Source organism: Mirounga angustirostris, unplaced genomic scaffold, assembly GCF_029215605.1.
Source record: "Mirounga angustirostris isolate CCGP_5_RB_7025 unplaced genomic scaffold, mMirAng1.0.hap1 SCAF_6, whole genome shotgun sequence".
Lineage (NCBI taxonomy): Eukaryota > Metazoa > Chordata > Mammalia > Carnivora > Phocidae > Mirounga > Mirounga angustirostris.
The window spans coordinates 124,303,886-124,322,827 of record NW_026991714.1 but is presented as its reverse complement, the minus strand read 5'-3'; the positions used below and the strand labels follow the sequence as shown (position 1 = coordinate 124,322,827).

Below are 18,942 nucleotides of genomic sequence, written 5' to 3'. Positions count from 1 at the left end.
TCCAGCACAGCAGAGTGGTGGGAGTATTTATCTTAGAAGGTTGTTCTAAGGATTGAGTAAAATAATGTATATAAAACCATATTAAATACCTAGCATAGTGCCAGGTACATAATGAATGTGCTCAATATATGTAGTTATCATCACCGTCATTAATTATAATTGTATGTTATACAAGAGTCAGTGATGACCATTAAGGTCTCAAGGATTAAAGTAAGTGGCTTTGGTGGGAGGATCTGGGGGAAGGTATTTGGAGGCAGGGCTAGTTTTTAGCACCTCTCTGTGCTTGGGTCTGTGTCCAGGCAATGGGAAGTCTGACTTCTGGAGAAGTGGGGCAGGATCAAACTTAACCCCTATCTGGAAGTAGCTTCATGGTGTGGATTGTGCTCAGCACATGCCTCTCTTAAGAGTCTAAGAGTGGGTCCCTTGCAACTCATAATGGTGCTTACCTGACCCTCTCTGTCTATGCTATGAGCTGAAATTCCTGTGGGCTTTTGGGGAAGAAAGCTCAATAGACAAGGTCTGCTGTGTGGGCCAGATGGGTAGGTTGAAATTGGATGGGATCCAAAATGTGTCTTTAGCCCTGACCAGGAGAAGAGCGGCCAAGTGGGTTCAGGACCACGGACAGCTCCTCTGGGCAGGTCCTCCTCAGCTCCTGGGCTTTCCCACTGTGGCCACTTGCGGATCACACTCAGCCACTAGGACCATACTTGCCCCGTACCCTGGCAGGGCTCTGTTTTTCTGCCTGCCTGGGAAGTGATTGGGGGTCTTATACCCTTTGGGCACCCCTGTGTATCTATGTGGAGGGGACATTAGGAGCTGTAGCTGTGCTGGGGAGGCTGACCTCTCTCTTGTCATTCCAATCCTTCAAGCTCCCCTTTCCTTCTGAGCAACTCCAGAGACCAAGATTTACAGTGCCTGGAGTGCACTGCAAGAGATGGGGAGACAATGGGTGTTGTCTTTGGTTGAAAAAAAAAAGGAGGTCAGGAAATAGAGGACTGGTAATGCCCCAGGGACTCGGTGATACTCTGTTGGCTTCCTTGGTGTGTTGCTCCTGCCACAGGCTTCAGTCAGCTAGAATGAGATATCTGTTCTGACATTAGCTCCCCATCACATTGGTCAGGGCCTCCATCTTTTCCCCGGGGAAGCTCAGACAGGCCACTTGCTCACTGGCACCGAGTGGAGCCCCCTCCCCTAGCACAGCCTGGATTCTACTTGCCCAGCCTGTTGCCCCTCTCCTTGGTTCTCTCCCTTCCCAAACCACACTGAATCCTGCCCATCCCACTCCCAGGTCCTTATCAGGGAGAACCCAAAGAGTTTGCCCCTCAGATTTTTGGTAAGCTTAACTGAGGAAAATGATACAGGTGAAGGATGGCCTGCATGATATGCAGTGTGTGTATCCCTCAAAATATTCTAAATTCCACCTTGGGTTAGGCCAGTCTAGGGAAAGGCAGTGTATCAGATAGTGTGGGGCTGATCCGTCTGCAAAACAACTTCTCCTGAGCTCGGTACCAGACCATGAGTGTAAGTAACTGCCCTGTGAAACTCATTGCTATGTCAGAAGCAGACCAATTTAAACCAAATGTCATTTTGCTAAAAGCCAATTTGCCAAAAGTCAATTCACTGAATGGCCAATTTGTCAAATGACCAATTCATCACATTGACTTACTTCCTTTAACTATTTGGTGTGAGTTGACTGGTTTGAATTTTATCTTTATTAGAGTATTTGAAGGACTGCTCCATTTGTCTCTGCCCCTGCTCCTGGTGTTTGAACTATGGTGAAACCACCCCTGGTCTCTTCCTGTGGCTGCAGAGCAGGGAGCTGGGGCAGGGACCACCCAACCGATTCTAAAAGGCCATTGTGAAGACAAATGGGGAACCACCCAACTAAAACCAAGTTGGTAAAGGAAACAATGAAATTTAGCAAATTGACCCCTTAGAGAATTGGCTGATCTGTGTTTTGGCTTCTTGGGAAGTGACTGAGAAGAGAGTGACCTAGCACACTTGGGCCTCCTTTGGAGATGCTGATGAGGGTCTTGCTTTTCCATCCTTTGGCCTTCTCTTTATGGGGACTGGCTGGAGGCCTCCATGCTTGGTTTTAGAACCAGGAAAGGCCACGCCTCTCCCAAACTTGTTTTCATCTGCGGACTTCATAAAGTACATAGCACATCAGTCTCCACATTCCCCTAGGTTGGGAGAAGCCAGGGCACCTGTGTAAGCAGATGCAAAGGCTTTTACAGAGTGTGTTTCTCTCCCTTGTTTTATATTTCTACCCATTTCTGTCTTTTTTTTTTTTTTTTACCTCTTCTGGTTTCTGTTACCTTACCCTATTTAATAATGTATCCTTAAATTAATTTCTTCTTGAAACAAGGCAGAAAAAGAATCCAGACCTGTTCCGCAGGCCCATTTCCCCCCACTCCTGCCCTGGGCCCCCCAAGATCCTCACCCCTCCAGCACCAGCATCTTAGCTCACCCACTTGACCCTGAGGTCTTGTCCTGGAGCAGGGCACAGAACCCTCTCTTCAGGAAGATATGGAACCAAAACATGCATTGCTGCGTTAGAGACAGATGCCATGCTTCCCTGGGAGATGCAGCATCTTCGCCTAGCACAAAATTCTCATGTGCTCACAGAGCCTGCTTCCCTACCTCGGTGTTCGTGAAGTTGGTCTCTAGTCCCTCATCACTTTGGGGTGGGCATTCTTCCTGCTGCACCATCACCTCAGTCCACATATTTCCCCACCACTTAGAATTGTGAGCCCCAATTCTTCTGGAATTTGTCACCTCGGCAGCTTTTCTTCCCCATCTGCCTCATCCAGGGAGGGATCAGGGAGGCCGGGCACTGGCACTGGTTTGCAAGCCTACAAAGCACAAGGTACTGGAAGCGGCTTCACATGTTATCTTAAAAGGCTTGTCACTGAAGTGTAACATACATACAGCAAGCTGCAACTGTCTGTGTGTGTGTCATGTGTTTTCATATATATATAACTCACTGAGTTTTCACAAAGCAAACCCACCCATGTACCCAGCACCGCGTCAAGAACTAAAACATCTTGAGTCCCCAGAATCTTCCAGTACCTCCTTCTGGTCGTTGATTCTCCCCACCCCCTCAGGGGTAACCATGATCCTGACTTCTAACAGCATTGGTTAGTTCTGCCTGTTTTGTACTTTATAGAAAAGGCATATGTGGTTTTAATCCTCACCACAATTCAACGAGAGGGAGCTGTGATTAACCCCCCTGTACACGTGAGCGACCAGACTCAGAGAGGTTGAGTAACTTGCCTAGGAGCTCACGGGCAGTAAATGGTGGTGGAGCTTGGCGTCAAACCTAGGGTTGTCTGTCTCTAAAGCTCATGTTCTTTCTTCTAGATCTTGATTCTTGCTCCTGCTGCACCACTCCTCCCCGCCCCCCCACCACCACTGTGTGTCAGGTCTGGGAATGCCTGAAGTTATTGGTTCTACCAACCCATAGGTACAAAGGACAAGAGCTTTGTCTCCCCCTGTGCATCTCTGCTCAGGATCAGTAGAATGCCTGGCACCTCCTTGAGGCTCAGTATGTGGTGGTTGTGTAGAGGGAAGGCCTTGCCCTGGCACTCAGATTAAGAGGGGCCTGCATTCCCCCTGCCTTCTTTACCCTCTTGCCATTACTGTGTTCTTGCCATGGTAGCTGGGACCCATGCCTGCTGGTTCTATTTCCTGTTTGTCCCCGAGCTACTCACTCCTGAATGGGATGCCAGCCTCTGAGCAGCTTTTCCTTGGCAAGGCTCTGAGGTTGCTTTGTGGGGTGTGTGTATCTCATCCGATATCTCTGTTGTGGGAATTGATTACAGTGATGCTCAGTAGCTGCATAACAAACAGCCCGGTTGGAGGAAATGTTACCCAGGCTGGTTTTATGGTGCAGCCATCCAGGGCTGCATAATGTCTCTTCCTAATGAGGTTTCTGCAACATTAACTCTGCAGGGCTGGAGGGAGGGGGGGCAACCACAGGAGGGTGCATGGCTTCAGGGAAGTGTGGAGGGCAGAGGAGGGAGGGCATCTCTCCAGCTGACAGCATCTGGCATGTACTGTTCGGACCAGCCCATTTCTCCTGCAAAGCTCAAACCCCACTATCCATGTCAGCCTTTAAAATCACCGACAGGAGTTTGGATATCAGGGGTTCCCTGCAAAGAACCTCGGTATTCAACACTTGTTAAAATCTCAAGACCTCACAGAGCATGTGTGAGCTTTAATTCTATGAATCTTAAAATCAACATAGGAGGGGGATGGGGTGCCTGAGTGGCTCAGTCCGTTGAGCATCTGACTCTTGGTTTTGGCTCAGGTCCTGACCTCAGGGTTGTGGGATCCAGCCTGCCTCAGGCTCTGTGCTGGGCGTGGAGCCTGCCTAAGATTCTCTCCCTTTCCCTCTCCCTCCCTCTCTGCCCCTCTCCCTTAGGAGCACGTGCCTGTGTGTGCGTGCTCTTGCTCTTAAATAAGTAAATAAATACATAAATAAAATCTTAAATAAAAACCCCCAGCTTAGGAGGGGGAGAGCGGGGAAGGAGAAGGGATCGCCCAGCAGTAATTCCCAGGGGTAGTATAAGCCTTACCCGTGGTACCATTGATTGTTACCTACTGTGCGCGACACTCCTCTGGATAGTTTCACATGCTTTTGTTTATTTACTATTCTTATAAGCTTATGTTACAGATGAGGAAACTGAGGCACAAAGAGGCTTACATTTGAACCCAGGTTACCTAGCTCTCCTCCCAGACTGGCTCCTGCCTGGCCATCTCCTCAGCATCGCTGAGCTCCCTCCCCGCCCGCCCCCCCCAACGCCGGGGTCTGTTGGCCTTGCCATTTGCTGGCTTTATTCTGCTGATCGGGAGAGCAGAGGAAAGGGGGGCAGGAGGGCACACAAGGATTAGCAAGGGGAACTGGCCACTTATAGGGGCGGTCAGGCTCGGAGCAGGAGGCAAAGGCAGCTCCCTTTGTCTTTCCTCTGTTCTGACAACAGCAGGGGGCACTTGGCTGAGGCCAGAGGAAACTAGTTCTGCCTTCCCCCCACCAGGGTGCCCCTTTGGCATTACTCCCTGGTCACTTTTACCCCGTCCTCTGTCCTCCTTTCCAAACTTGACTTCTGGAGACAATGAAACAAATTCATTCACACCGAGATCAGCCCTGAGAAACAGTTTGCCTCTCCTGGGAATACCTGAGATTGATGAGCAGACAGAGCCCTGCTCCCTACCTTGAGGTCAGAGCCTGAGGCAGCATGGTTCAAGTCCTTGCCACCAAATGCCTCTAAAAGACCCACCTTGAAGGTCACCTGGAGACAGGGGCACACACATGCAGTCCACCCACCAGGTAAATCTGGGGCACCGGAATATCATCCCATGGGCTTGGGGGAGCCAACAGAGGGTGAATTGCAGAATTAATTTCCCTCATGGGTGGGAGGGGTAGAATTTGAGGGCAAGCTTGAAGGACAGACAGAGACAAGGGAGGGGTGGTCCTGCCAGATCCCAGGAGCCCCTCAGAGGGGGGTGTGCACCCAGTATCCCACCCCGGAGGTGCTGTTAACCTCTGCCCTGACGGTGCTCTCTGCAGTGGGGTGCCGAGGGGCCCTGGAGGCTCTGTCTCTGGGAACAGTGACTCCCGACCCCATGGGGCTCTCATGTGCTGATTTCCACCACAGCCCGGTTCTCACCGAAGCCCCCAGGCAGTGCCCCCCGGCCCCCAACCCCCCCACCAAGAGAGCAAGGAGGGCAGTGGGGCCAGGGTGGTAGGCGCTCTGCCCCCTCCCGCGAGTGCCTCCTCTCTGCCCATGCAGGCGGGCAGGGGCAAGCCGCAGGTGACAGGTCAGGGGCCTCTGCCCTTGGCTCTGTCCACCACTGCAGGGAGGCCGCGTCCAAGTCCCCCACCCCCCAAAATAGGAGTTGGTGTCTCTGCCCCTCGCTTTGAAATGCTGGCTGGGAGCAGGGACTGTAACCCCTTTCCTTTAGCCCGAGCTGAGGATGAATCACCTGGGCGGCTTGCTAAAATGCAGAATCTGATGTGGTAGGTGGGGCCCGAAAGTCCATACTTCTAATAGACTCCCAGGGGGCTCCACTGTTGCTGGCCCAGGTGCCAGAGGCGTGGGCGCTGAGTCACCCATGGTGGGATGGGGTGAGGGGCTCACAAACAGCAACAGTGGGAGCCAGCCCAGCCCCCCCAGGCTGGCCGGGCCGCCACACACAGGCCTCGCTGGCAGGGCCATGTTTTTGGAAGGGGAGACTGAGGGGCTGGGAACTAACTGCAGGTCTCCCCCCGGGTCGCCAAGTGGGCTGGTGGCAGAACTGGCCTCGAGTCTCAGTCTCTGGATTTCCAGTCCTGGATTTTCCAACCCTGACCCTCCCCCCCACAGGGCCCCGTAAGGACAATTCTAAAGTGCAAGCCTTGGCAGCTGATGGCACTGGGCCTGCTGAGAGCCCTGCACACAGCCTCAGTGAAGCCCCCAAGCCCACGATGATTCCCACTTCACAGCCGGAGCCTCTAGGGGTTAGGAAACTTGTGAGTGCCTGCAATGGGTCCATGGCCGGCTGTGTCCATTCCTGGGCCCGAGTCCTTACCTGACAGTCTCCCAACAAGGAAGACCTGGGTGAGGTGCCCTGGTTCTCTCTCTAGTAGGCTCCTTATTGGGTGGGCTTCGGGTCACCAGTCAGGCTACAGGGGCAAGGGGATAGGCCAGGCTGCCCAGAGCTTCCTTGTGGCTTGAGAGGCAGACAGAGCGGGCCCCGAGCTCTGCAATGGGGTTGACAAGCTGACGGCGGGAACCCAGGGCCGAGTCTGTCCTTGGCTGGTGCCCGGCAGTCCCCAGCTGGGCTCCCTGCTGATCCCCTCAGAGGCCACCCTGCCAGCAGGGCCCAATCTGGTTAGAGCGTGAAGGGGGATTAGCAGCAAGAACATGGGGTCCCGACCTCGGCTTCCCAGGCCCTGCTTTCCCCAGCCCTGGCAGAAGCTGGCAGGATTGGCGGAGTGCGCAGGAGGAGGGGCCCCTGGGATAGTGCCCAAGTCAGGGTGTGGGCCTGGCTGCCCCCTTCTCTTCATAGAAAGGGGCCAGGCTGGGGTCTCCGGGGTTGTTTCCAGACCAAGGGGGTGCTGCAATTGGCAGCAGCTCGCCTCTCAGGGCTCTTGATCTTGGGTGGTGGGGTTCAGACATGAGGATCTTGGCCTCATAACTCTTAACTGGAGCCCCCCACCCCCTGCCATAGACTCTTAGGGGCTTCAGCTCCCTCTCTATCTTGTGGGGCCCCAGGAGAATCACCTTCGTCCAATGCTGCCCAAACCTCCCTGCTCATGTTGCTGGCACCACCTCAGAACTACCCAAGGGGGTTCAGTTACTAAGGTTCCATGAGGATGCATGAAGGGAAGGGCAGGGTTGATGACAAAATAAGAGCAACAGGTGCTTCTCCAGCACCTCCCTTCCTTTTCAGAGCTCCCACTGGGTCCTCTGCTGCCGCATTAGGCAGAGGAGGTTACGTATACCCAGTGCCCGAGTGAGGAGGCTTGGTCTCTTACAAAGATGATGATACAAAGCCAGCCTGTCCAGCCCCAAGCCCCTGGCTTCCCCTCTCAGTTGCACCACCTGTCTTCCCTCCTTGTTTTGGTCAGAAAAACACAGAGGGATGAGAGCGAGAGAACGATGTGCATCCACATTAGTTCAGTTCAGTTAAAAATTACTGAGACCCCGCAATGTGCTAGGTCCAGGGATACTATGGGGAACACAAGAGACAGTACTCTTAAGAGATTATGGTCTGGGGCCAAAAAGAGAGAGAGAGATGATGGTCTGGAGTGGGAGATGGGTATTAACCAGAAATCAGTATTAATTACACTCAGTATACTAATATTTCATTATAAACCTGGATTAGTGCTAAGAAGGAAAAACATGGGGTCTTAGGAGTCTGAAGCCAAGGGAGCAGTCTGGGGAAGTGTCCGTAGACTGAGATGTGAAGGATGGATAGGAGTTTACTGTGTGAAGAGTAGAGGAAGAATATTCTAGCAGAGGGAATAGCAAGTGCAAAGGTCCTGTGGCAGGAGGGATTTGAAGAATTGAAGGAATGACAGCATAAGTGGAGTAATAGGCAGGTTTGAGAACCCACAGCACCTGTCATATCAGATCCTGCAAAGTGGGTTCCACTTCTCACCCCCACCCCATTTTGCAGATGAGAACACTGAGGCCAGAGAGTTTAGGTGACTTGCCCAAGACCACATAATTTTTTTTTAAGATTTTATTTATTTATTTGAGAGAGAGAATGAGAGACAGAGAGCATGAGAGGGAGGAGGGTCAGAGGGAGAAGCAGACTCCCTGCTGAGCAGGGAGCCCGATGCGGGACTCGATCCAGGGACTCCAGGATCATGACCTGAGCCGAAGGCAGTCGCTTAACCAACTGAGCCACCCAGGCACCCAAGACCACATAATTTAAGTGGGCAAGTCAGGGCTTATTGAACCCATTTCTATTATGAAACTCTGCTGTGGGCTTTCTCCTCTCCACCCTAGCCTCTCAGTGTGTGCTTTCTGGACCAGCAGCATCCGTATCCCCTGGGAGCTTGTCAAAGCCCAAGACCTCATCCTCACCCTTAGAATCTGGCCCTACACCTGTATTTATCTCCCCAGTCTGTCCCTTGTCTGGCTGCTGCGTCCTTGCTCTCCAGTCTGTCTTTCACTGTCCTACCTGGGACTTCCTTCTGCACCCCCATCTGCCCCATGGCTCTGCACCCTCCCCTCTCCCCTGGCCAGGGTCAGGCCACCAACGGCTCCCACTTTGGGTTTATCTCTCCAGCTCCAGCACCCTCCCCGTCTCAGTGTATCTCATTCTGCGCCCCCCCCCCCCCCACCCTAGGCCACGCTCCCTTCAGGGCCTGTGACAAGGCCACCAAGGGATGAGGAAAGAGCAGAATTACAAGATGTAGGTGGTGCCTTTTGGTATTGCATGCCAGCCTGGGGAAAATGGAGGTGAGAAACATTACTTCAAAGAGGTTTGGGAAAGACAAGACAATTGTTGACCAGATAGGAGGTCAACTGGGGCAAAAAAATGAGAATAGCTTTGTTTGGTTGGGTCTGTGCGGTGGCGGAGGCCTCGGAGCCCAGGGCAGGCTTCTGGTGCCCCCTAGTGAGCGTACTGGAGACAACAGTCAGACCCTTAGGAAAGGGACTGGCCCGCTGTGTTTGAGGAGGGACAGAAGCTTGCTCTCTTAAATATTGCCATGGAGGTCCTAGGACAGAAGCTCAAACACAAGAACTCATCTTCTCCAAACCCGTGTGGTAGGTATTTTTATCTCCATTTTATAATCAGGGACATCGAAGCGCTCAGGTGCATACCTTCCGGGGGCCTGGCTGATAAATGCTAGCAGCAGGCTTCGAACCTGGATCCTCTCCTCGCAGAGTTCAAGCTCTTTCCAGCACCTCTTGTACCGCAGGCATACTGCCTTTTCCTCAGGCTTCCGAGGCCCACCCTTTCCTCTGGTCTAGAGGCTGGCCTCTTCCAGGGTCTTAAGTTCCCTTTCCTTGCCTCATTTTACCCGTGTGAGTGGCTCGCTCCTGTGGGCTGGCCCCGGGTGGCTCCACACCCACCCCTGGACCCTCACCTCCTGGATGGGCTCTCGGTGTCGCCTCTCCTGCCTGCCCTGGGGGCAGCATCTTTCCTCTGTAAGCTTTGGTGCTCCTGAGCAATGTCTAAAGGCCATCAGATCAAATGCCTCTCTGGTGTAACCGGTCACCTTCTCTGGCCTGCAAAGGCTTTTTCCTGCAGACACATTCCCGGCACTTTCTGCTCCAGGCAAACCTAACTACTCCCGAGTAGTGCCGGGCTCTATTACGCCTCCTGCCTTTGCACGGACTATTTCTGCCCCTTCCTTCCCCACTTAGCTCCTGGTGTGAGTCCTTATAGAATTGCATTTCCTGCATTGCACTTTGATGCAATACTATTATAAGAACCAGACACTTGAAACCCATTTATTATAAGGGTCTAGTATTATTGATTAGGCCACACTCTCATTTTTTATAAGGATCCCTGGAGAATTCTTGTCTCATCTTAGTACCCCAAACCGCTATTCTCCTGACAAACAAGTCCTTTTGAAATTCTATGTATACTGGGGATGCTGTTAAGGGACCACTGTCCCCCTTTTCCATCAGCTCTCAGAAAACCCAGAGCCCATGCTCTGCCCTGGACCTGGCAGGTGTGTGGGTGACATCGTGCCTTGTTCTTGGTATCTGCTATTGATTTTTCTTCTCTTTGCCCCACTTTTCACTCTTGCTCTCTTGCTATTTTGTAAATCCCTATAAGCCACCTTAAAGCCTTTCTGGAACAAGGTTGGCTTCAATCAATAAACTAATCAATACAAATAAAAAACCTTCCTTGCAGGCTGGTTGTGGGGATTAAACAGAATAATGGATGTGAGTGGCTGGCCCAGAGTTCCCTCCCAGGCTTAGCTGAAGGGTAGATTGCCAGCTGGGGCCGAGATGACTGTCCCGCTGGAGGTCCCCACCTCCTGTGCACCCTCTGTTTCTTCCTGACTCTGTAGAAGTCTCCAGGCCCCTGCCCCTCCTTAACCCTTGTCTTGCCCTCACCATCCATGCTTTGTTCTCCCTGGTTCCCTGTGGGGAGGAAAAGGCGGATGGCTGTGTCTGTCTTCTCTTATCCTGCCTTTCTCAGGAAGTGTGCTGTCAGTGACGGGCTCCCCGTCCCTCACCTCCCCCTGGATCTCAGATACCCCAAGACCCAAGCTTGCTGTGTTGGAGCAGTGTGGCTTGCCGTGTCTGGGAGTAGTCAGCGTGTGGTGGGACTGTGTTGGGGCGGGGGGAGAGGAGGAAATCATCTAGTTCAGACTGTGCATTTGACAAACAAGGAAACTGAGGCCCAAAGTGCAAAGCGATGGGGCCACATCGTGAACATATTTCAGCTCATTCATGTCAAATCTGAGCATGACCCTGCCTTCCTCAGAGGCTCTCAGGGGCCCTCGTCCCTTCAGAGTCAGAGCACGCTCTCTAGCATGGCCTCCAAGCCTCTCTCTTAGCCCATTCCCCCAAAGCAGCCCTGTTTTAGTCATTGACTGTTGAACCCTGAAACACAGTGGCTGAAAAGAACAACAAACATGTATTGTCTCCCAGTTTCTGGAAGGTGGCTGGGTGGTCTTGAATGAGATTGCAGTCAAGACGTTGGCTGGGGCTGCGTTAGTCAGTTCTGGCTACTGTAACAGAAATACCATAAATTGAGTGGTTTATAAACAAACAATATTTGTTCCTCACCATTCTGGAGGTTGGGTCCAGGGTCATGGTGCCGGCTGACTGGTGTTTGGTGAGGCCCCACTTCTGGCTCATCGCTGTGTCCTCGCATCTCAGACCTCTCGTTCTCAGGGGCTCCACCTTCAGGACCTACGCACTCCCCGAGGCCCCGCTTCCCAACATTGTCACACTGGGCATCAGGATTTCCGTGTCTGAATTCGGGGGGCACGTTAACACAGTCCGGGAGCTTGACGGGGGCCGGGGAATCTGTTTCCTTGGTGCCTGACGGACATTGCTGGAAGCCGGTTCTCTCCGTGCGGGTCTCTCCAGAGTGACACGGCGGCTGGCTTCTCGCAGAGAGTGTGAGGAGAGAACCCCCGGGACCATGAGCCCCAGGAGCCGCTCCCAGCCCCTGCCAGCCGGCGTCTCTGGTTCACCTGTGTGGCCCGCACAGCCTTCTCCCAAGTCAGCGGTTTGCCGGTCCGACCTACCCAGTGCCAGGGTCTACTTAAGGGGGAGAGATCAAGGTCATAGACCGGGGGGACGGTAGGGCCAGGCCAGTACAGGATGTACCTTCACGGCGGCAATTACCTGCATGACGGAAGCTGGGCAGGGGACGGGGGAGCCACCAAGGTGCTCTCTCCAGGCAAGGAAGAGGTGACAACAGGAGTAGCAGATAAGTAAAGGCTCAAGTGCTCTCCTGTCCTCTCAAGATGGAGGGGCTGCTGGGAATCGCAGAGAAAGGGGAAAGCAGCTCAGCAGGCAGTGTGGAGTCGGGCTGCTAGCACGGCAGGTGGCGCGGGGTGGGGGCTTCGAGGGACAGTGTGCTGGAGGGCCCTGTGGGCCATGTTCTTGGGGCTGGCAGTGACCCCGAAGGCCTGTCGGGTGACAGGCTGAAAGGAAGGACATGGTCAAAGCCCTGTGGGCCTGGCCCAGAAGGAGCTGGGGGTCTGTGGAACTGCCCAGCATTGGATCCCACGTCAGGACAGCCAGCCCCTGGCTGTCCAGGTTAAGGACCCTGAGGGCACATCTGATAGAGGGCTCACCTGGGTCCCCATCTTGCTTTAACCTTGGGCAGATTGCTTCACTTCTTGGAGCTCGGTTCCCTCCTGTGCAGAATAAGGGAAGACATCCCTCCTCCTACTTCTAGTTCCTGCTCCTAGGGCTGCCATGCAAAGGGGTAGCTCTGGGACCTTCGCTGTCCGGGCTCGGATTCTGGAACCGCCGCTCACCAGCTGTGTTCCCTTGACTTGGTCTGAGCCTCCCTCTTACCCTTCGGTAGAGGGGGACAGTAATAGCGTTTGCCCCATGGTTGGTGCCAGGGTCAAGTGAGTTCACAAACGTGACGTGCTAGGTAGTGCTGGCCTCGGGGACACTCTTGGAACATGGTGGCAGTTGACGCCACCACTGTGGCAAGGAAAAGCTGCCCGGGTTGGGGCATTTGTCAAAGTCTGTAGTAAGGATTCTGAGAGAGGAAGGGAGAGGCTGGTGGGCAGGTGCCTGAGGCCCTATCTGCCAGTGGAGCCAGAGGATGTGTCCAGAAGCTGGTCTGGGGCTTGCAGAGGCCAGGGATTCGCAGTGTCCCTGCAACTCCTCCTCCCTCACAGAAGGATATTAGTAATGGGGAGACGGTGACATCGTCGGTGACCCCTGCCATCCAGGCTGCAGGGCAGCGATGCAGCCCTGTGGACCCCGGCCAGCATGAGAAACAGGCTGCATGGGGCAGCCTCCGGTGTGGGCTAGGCTCCTGGAGGTGTCTCTGCTGATGGCAGGCCTGAGAGCACGGGATCTGGAGTCAGACCCAGCCTGGATTTCGTGACCTGATTGTGCCACATACGGGCCGGGTTACCAGGGGCACCTTCCTCCTGAGCCCTTATTCCTTATCAGTAAAACAGAGTGAGTCTTGGGTGAACTTAGCACAGGTCCCAGGGTGGCTGTGGGCTCATTGAGAAGCCCCTCCTTTGCTTGTTCCTTTGCAGCCCTGGATGATGCCCTGGGGGCGGAGCTGACCTCTGGAGGTCTGTGGGCAGGGTTGGGGTCTGGCAGAATCGGTCACTGCTGCCCCAGGCTCGTCCCTCCGGCTGCAACCCCCTCTGCGTAGAGAGGGGAGGTGGTTGGGGACAAAGTCCCCTCCAGGGCAGGGTACCTCTTTCCAGCTCCATCATTCATTCCTTCCTTCATTCCTTCAACAGATGCTCACTGAGCAGGACTTTGGGTGCCAGGCACTCTCCTGGATGCTGGAGCACCATCTGGCCATCCCGACCTCCCTTACTCATCGGGGCACTCTGGAGAAATCTCTTCTGATCAGTGTTTTTCTCCCTCTGGCTTTATCCTCTCAGGGACCTGAGTGAGAACACAATCCAGGCCATCCCCAGAAAAGCTTTTCGTGGAGCTACAGACCTCAAAAATTTGTGAGTCCAGGCCTGGGAGGGAGAAGGGTGCAGGGGCTGGAGGGCCACCCCTTGCAGTATCCTTGTGCATCTCCCTGAGCCCTGTGGCCCAGGCAACCAAGGAGCTGGTGTGGGCTCTGAGATGGCTGGGGCCAGCGTGGTCTTCTGGAACAGTCTGGGGTCGAAGGAAACAGGCGGCCTTTGGAGACTGGGGAGAAGGGAGTGTCATGAATTGTGGGTGCTTAGGTGAGGTTCATGGTCCATTTAAATGGCCCAGTCCGCATGCTCTTGCCCTTCAGTAGATTGAGAGAGCTGGGTGTGAGTCTTCTCTTCCAGGTACATGCTGTGGAAGTGGCCGCAAGTCAGTTAACTTCACTGAGCTTCAGTATATTCTGTAAAATGGGACCATCAGACTTGTTCTGAAGTTCAAATGAGACATGGAAATAAATATGCTTTGTCAAGTGCTATTTAAATGTAATGGTTTCTTTCTATTATTCACATTTATTCTGGTCCAGGCTTGTCACCTCCCCGAGCTCAGACTGCGGCAGGAATGACAAATGCCCGGCATGCCTGTCACTCCCTGACCCCAAGTCTGTAGTAGACAATTGGGCACTGCCTTCTTTCCCAAGGGACCCCAATCAAGCTTCAGTTTACTCCAAAAGCAGCATTCCAGGTGGCCACAGCTTGTCAGTCTCACTGGGCCCTCGGGGTGAAATCTGTGTGTGAGCTCTCGCTGTCGCTGCCCTTGGGAGAGGCTGTTTCATCTTCCAGTTGCCAGCACCCTCCAGCTGGTCTCCAAAGTGGGGGGGCAGGTGCCCGGTCCCCGGAGGACATGCGAAGTTAGGTGGAGGAATAGAATATAATTTTTATTTGTATTTATTCTTTTAACGAAATAAGAAAGAACATAAGCTTTTGTTAGTATTTGCTGTTTGGATCGACACGTATATACTGAGCAAAAGACTGGGGCCAGGCCTCTTTGTTTTAAACTAATGGAGCGCTTGATCAAAACATCTGGACGCTGCTGCACTAGGCAACATTGCTTCCTGCACAGCTTTCTTTTGCTTCACAGACAGCTGGACAAGAACCAGATCAGCTGCATCGAGGAAGGGGCCTTCCGGGCTCTGCGGGGGCTGGAGGTGCTGTAAGTGGAGCATGGGAAGGGCATCAGAGGCTGGAGAGCCTGGGAACGTGGGAGCTCGGCCCAGGCAGCCGGGGGGTCAGGCTGGGAGCAGCACTGGAGGCGGGAGCGCCCCCGGGACGCGGCGCTAGGCCCGGGGCAGAGGCCATGCTCTCTGCTCTCCTGGACTCGCCACCCGGGGTGGGGGGACACCTGCTCGTGGGGTCGTGCCTGCAGCGCCTGACCCAGGCTTACCCTGCGCACGATGAGGCCCAGGGCAGTATCTGTGGCTTCCAGGACTTTCTGACACATGAGGCGGGAATGCCTCCCCGTCTCCCTCTGTGAAACCCCGCACTTACTTCCCAACCAGCTCGAGCCCACGGGTCCTCTTGCTCTACCTCCTGTCCCAGTCTGTGGCACCTGCCTTATCACCTCCGTCCCAGCTCAGGGCTTTCCCTGAGGGTAGCTCTGTGTCTCCTGCTCTTCAGTGGGCGTGTTCTCCAGGATCCAGCCCAGTCCCGGCTCCCCTGGAAGGGGGACCGTGGATCTGGGTGTGAGAGTCTGAGTGCGCGTCAGAGAGAAGCCCCGTGCCCTCCTTCCAGTGTACCTGCCTACTGCACAGACGCCCTGTGACTCTGGTTTCCCCTGCCCAGGACCCTGAACAACAACAACATCACCACCATCCCCGTGTCCAGCTTCAACCACATGCCCAAGCTGCGGACCTTGTGAGTCAGCCCAGGGGTGGCCAGGGGCCCAGTGGCCAAGTGGGGGCTGGCGCCGGGGGTGGTGGGGAAGGGGCTGAAGGCGTCCACGGGCGGGAGAAAGAGCTCCTTCTTCTTCTTTGCATTCTCAGTGGTCATCCACTCAGGGTGGTGGTGTCGGAGTCCAAGGGGGGAGGGAAGTGACCCAAAATGGAAGGATATTGAATGTCATTTATATTTGATTTTTCCTCAGAAAACAAGTGATTTGTTTTTGTGTTTAAAAATGAGTGATGGGCTTTGGGGCAGCGGGTCCGTGTGGGCTCAGTGGGATGGATCATTTGCTGGTCACACTCCGACCAGTGACTGCCCCGCGCGAGCTGGGAGGGCGGGGGGCGGCCGCCGGGAGTGTCCTGAGCTCCGACTCTGGGGCTGCGTGGAGCACTGGAGGCTTGGCCTGCTCCCTCGTAAGGGGGGGTTCCCACTATCGCGCTGGGGCTGGGGGCCCAGGTGGGTGGGTTGTGAGCTGCCCTCTCCCCCCGCAGCCGCCTGCACTCCAATCACCTGTTCTGCGACTGTCACCTGGCCTGGCTCTCACAGTGGCTCAGGCAGAGGCCAACCATCGGGCTCTTCACCCAGTGCTCGGGGCCCGCCAGCCTGCGTGGCCTCAATGTGGCCGAGGTCCAGAAGAGTGAGTTCAGCTGCTCAGGTGGGTGCAGGCCCTGCCGGGGCTCTAGACTGCCCATCACCTGCCTTCTGCTCCCCCCGCCCCACTCCTGCATCTTGTTCCCTCCCATGACCTCCTGTCACCATGCACTAACATCTGGCCCACCCGTGACCTCCTCTCCTTGCCCATCACCTCCTGTCCTTATCCACCACCCCCTGGACTGCCCACATCTCCGGTCCTCACCCGTCACCTCCTGTCCCCTCCCACTTCCCCCTCCTGCCCCATCTATGATCTCCTATTCTCACCCCTCAGAAAAAACCATGTCCGAGAATATTCAAGACAGGTTTCTTTCATAGTAGCCCAGGGTTGGAGACAGCCCAAGAGTCCACCAGCAGGGGAATGGATAAACTAATTATGATCTGTCCATACAGTAGAATACTGCTCGGCAGTGACAGAGAGCAAGCTGCTGATGTACACACCAGTGTGGGCGAATCTCAAAGCTTTTGTACTGAGCGGAAGAAGCCAGACACAAGAGGACCTGCTGTCTGATTTCACTTATGTGAAGTCCACAGATCAGCAGAACCAATCTTTGGTGATAGATCTCAGAATAGCGGCTGCCTCGGAGAAGGGGCATGAGGGAGCCCTCTTGAGTGACAGAAATGTTCTATGTCTGGGGACGGTTCTGTGGGTGTACCCACGAGTGGAACTTGAGCCAGCTATACACTTAAGATGGTGCGCCTGTATGTTCTTCTTCTAAAATTTAACAAATTTATATCGGCCACTACACTTTATCCTGGTTTTACCACCTATTAGCTGTGTGATTTTCCACAAATTAAATAATGTCAAGGACTCAGTTTTCTCACCTGTAAAATGGCCACAAGAACATCACACCCCCGTAGGTTAAGTGAGATACTGCATGTATAACCCCTCCCACAGCATGTGGCCCAGAGTGAGTACCCGATAAACATAGTCCTTGTCATTCTCTGGTGACCCACGAGGAGATTCAGGCTCAAAAGTGTTGAGTGACATGGACTAGAACCTGGAGCTTTAGAATTTAGGCCAGGATTTCCTAGTGTTTGAATCACACTCTCATGCAGCCGAGTTAGGTTCAGATTCAAGTTCAGCAAATATCTATTAAGCACGTGCTATGTGCTGGGCGCCCACAGAGTTACATGGTAGTCCTCGGTGATCTCCTCTGGTTCATCTGTATTCAGAGAAATACTATCTACCCTGTCCCCACCCGTGATGCTGTATCTGGGGTGGGAGGTGCTAGCTTGGGACACCCCAGGTCACAGCCCCCTGTTTCCTCAGGGCAAGGGGAGGCGGGCCGCGTGCCTTCCTGCACCCTCTCCTCCGGCTCCTGCCCCGCCATCTGCACCTGCAGCAATGGCATTGTGGACTGTCGTGGCAAAGGCCTCACGGCCATCCCTGCCAACCTGCCTGACACCATGACGGAGATGTGAGTATGGGCCAGGGCCGATGCTGGGCCGCGGGCCCTTGGGCCGGGCCAGGCTCTGGTGGTCCAGTGAAGGGCTCGCCCGAGGCCCCTCCGCGCAAATGGAGGAGAGACGGCCGGCCTCGGCTGGCCTGAGCCCTCTACCCAAAGCTGGGCAGTTCTAGAGACTTGGGAGGGTGTCCCTCTGTGGTCCTTTTGTCCAGCCCAGCGGGGTGAGTCTGCTGGAGTTGGTTTCTTAGTAGTAGCCTGATTTGTGGGCTCCTTTCGGCCACAAAAATCTGGGGTGATGGGGCTCAAATACAGCAGCTCCCTTCCTGTGCCAGGGCCAGCCTACCTACTCCAGATGGAGGCTGGGAGCAGGGGCAAAGGGCCTGGTTTGGGCGGTAGCAGTCAGGACCCAGCTGCTTCTGTGTTCTCTCTCTGCAGCCGCCTGGAGCTCAATGGGATCAAGTCCATCCCCCCAGGAGCCTTCTCTCCCTACAGAAAGCTGCGGAGGATGTGAGTGTCTCCTGCCGCTTCCTGGGAGTCAGCACGGGGCAGGGGGAAGGGCCTGGAACAGGCACGTCACTGCCGTGGGGCAGGTTTATCTGTGACGTGTGGCTGGCGGCGGTGTGACCTCTCCCAGTTAGCGTGAGGCCCACGTGCGGTGTTGAGCCTGAGTCTGGCACATGACCAGAGCTGACTGTCATCCTCCGTCCCGGTCGGGGCACTCCTGGGAGCAATTGCGGACGTGAGAGGGGGGTGTAGGGGACAGCTGAGCTGCGGGGTAAGGCTTCCTCAAGAACGGACCAAGGCTGGACTGCCGGCCTGAGCACGAGCCTCAGACTGCACAGGGAAACATGGCCGGGGGCTTTTCAGGGGGATGGGAGAACTGGCCCCCCAGTTTTCTAGAAATGCCTGCCCTCCTGTGGCATCTGGGAGGAGGGGCCAAGCAGGGCTCTGTAGCTGCCGGGGGATTCAGCAGGCTTCTCTCCCGCTCACCTTGTAGAGACCTGAGCAACAACCAGATCGCAGAGATGGCGCCCGACGCCTTCCAGGGCCTCCGCTCCCTGAACTCGCTGTGAGTAGCCATGCCAAGTCTGCCAGGGTCCAGGGTGCCCCCACCCCTGTGCCAGGGCCCCTCCGGAGGGGGAGGCCGTGCCCAGCTCCCCCTTCCTCGCTGGCGGACACTCTGCCGCTAGGAGTGGGTGGAGGGAATCCAGACCGAGCTGTTGCCCCTGACAACTCTGGTGCTCTTCCTGCCCCGAAGGGGATTTTCCCAGCATTCTTGGCTGCAGTCACCTGACTTGGCCCCGCCTTCATGTTGGCCCCGCCTTCATGTTGGCCCCGCCTCCCTCCTGGGGCCCCTGCATTCTAAGCTCCCAAACCTTCCCCAGCTCACTTATGAGG

At 54.8% G+C, this 18,942-nt stretch overlaps 1 protein-coding gene across 1 annotated transcript in view; it reads left to right on the top strand.

Annotated features, from left to right (window-relative positions):
* Positions 1-18,942, top strand: part of SLIT1 (slit guidance ligand 1) — a 164,302-nt gene that overhangs the window by 98,755 nt on the left and 46,605 nt on the right. Inside the window, exons 5-11 of the mRNA XM_045878537.2 lie at positions 13,565-13,636; positions 14,685-14,756; positions 15,386-15,457; positions 15,976-16,139; positions 17,409-17,556; positions 17,980-18,051; positions 18,542-18,613. Of these exons, the coding sequence (XP_045734493.1) occupies positions 13,565-13,636; positions 14,685-14,756; positions 15,386-15,457; positions 15,976-16,139; positions 17,409-17,556; positions 17,980-18,051; positions 18,542-18,613 (672 nt within the window). The remainder of the gene's footprint in view (positions 1-13,564; positions 13,637-14,684; positions 14,757-15,385; positions 15,458-15,975; positions 16,140-17,408; positions 17,557-17,979; positions 18,052-18,541; positions 18,614-18,942) is intronic.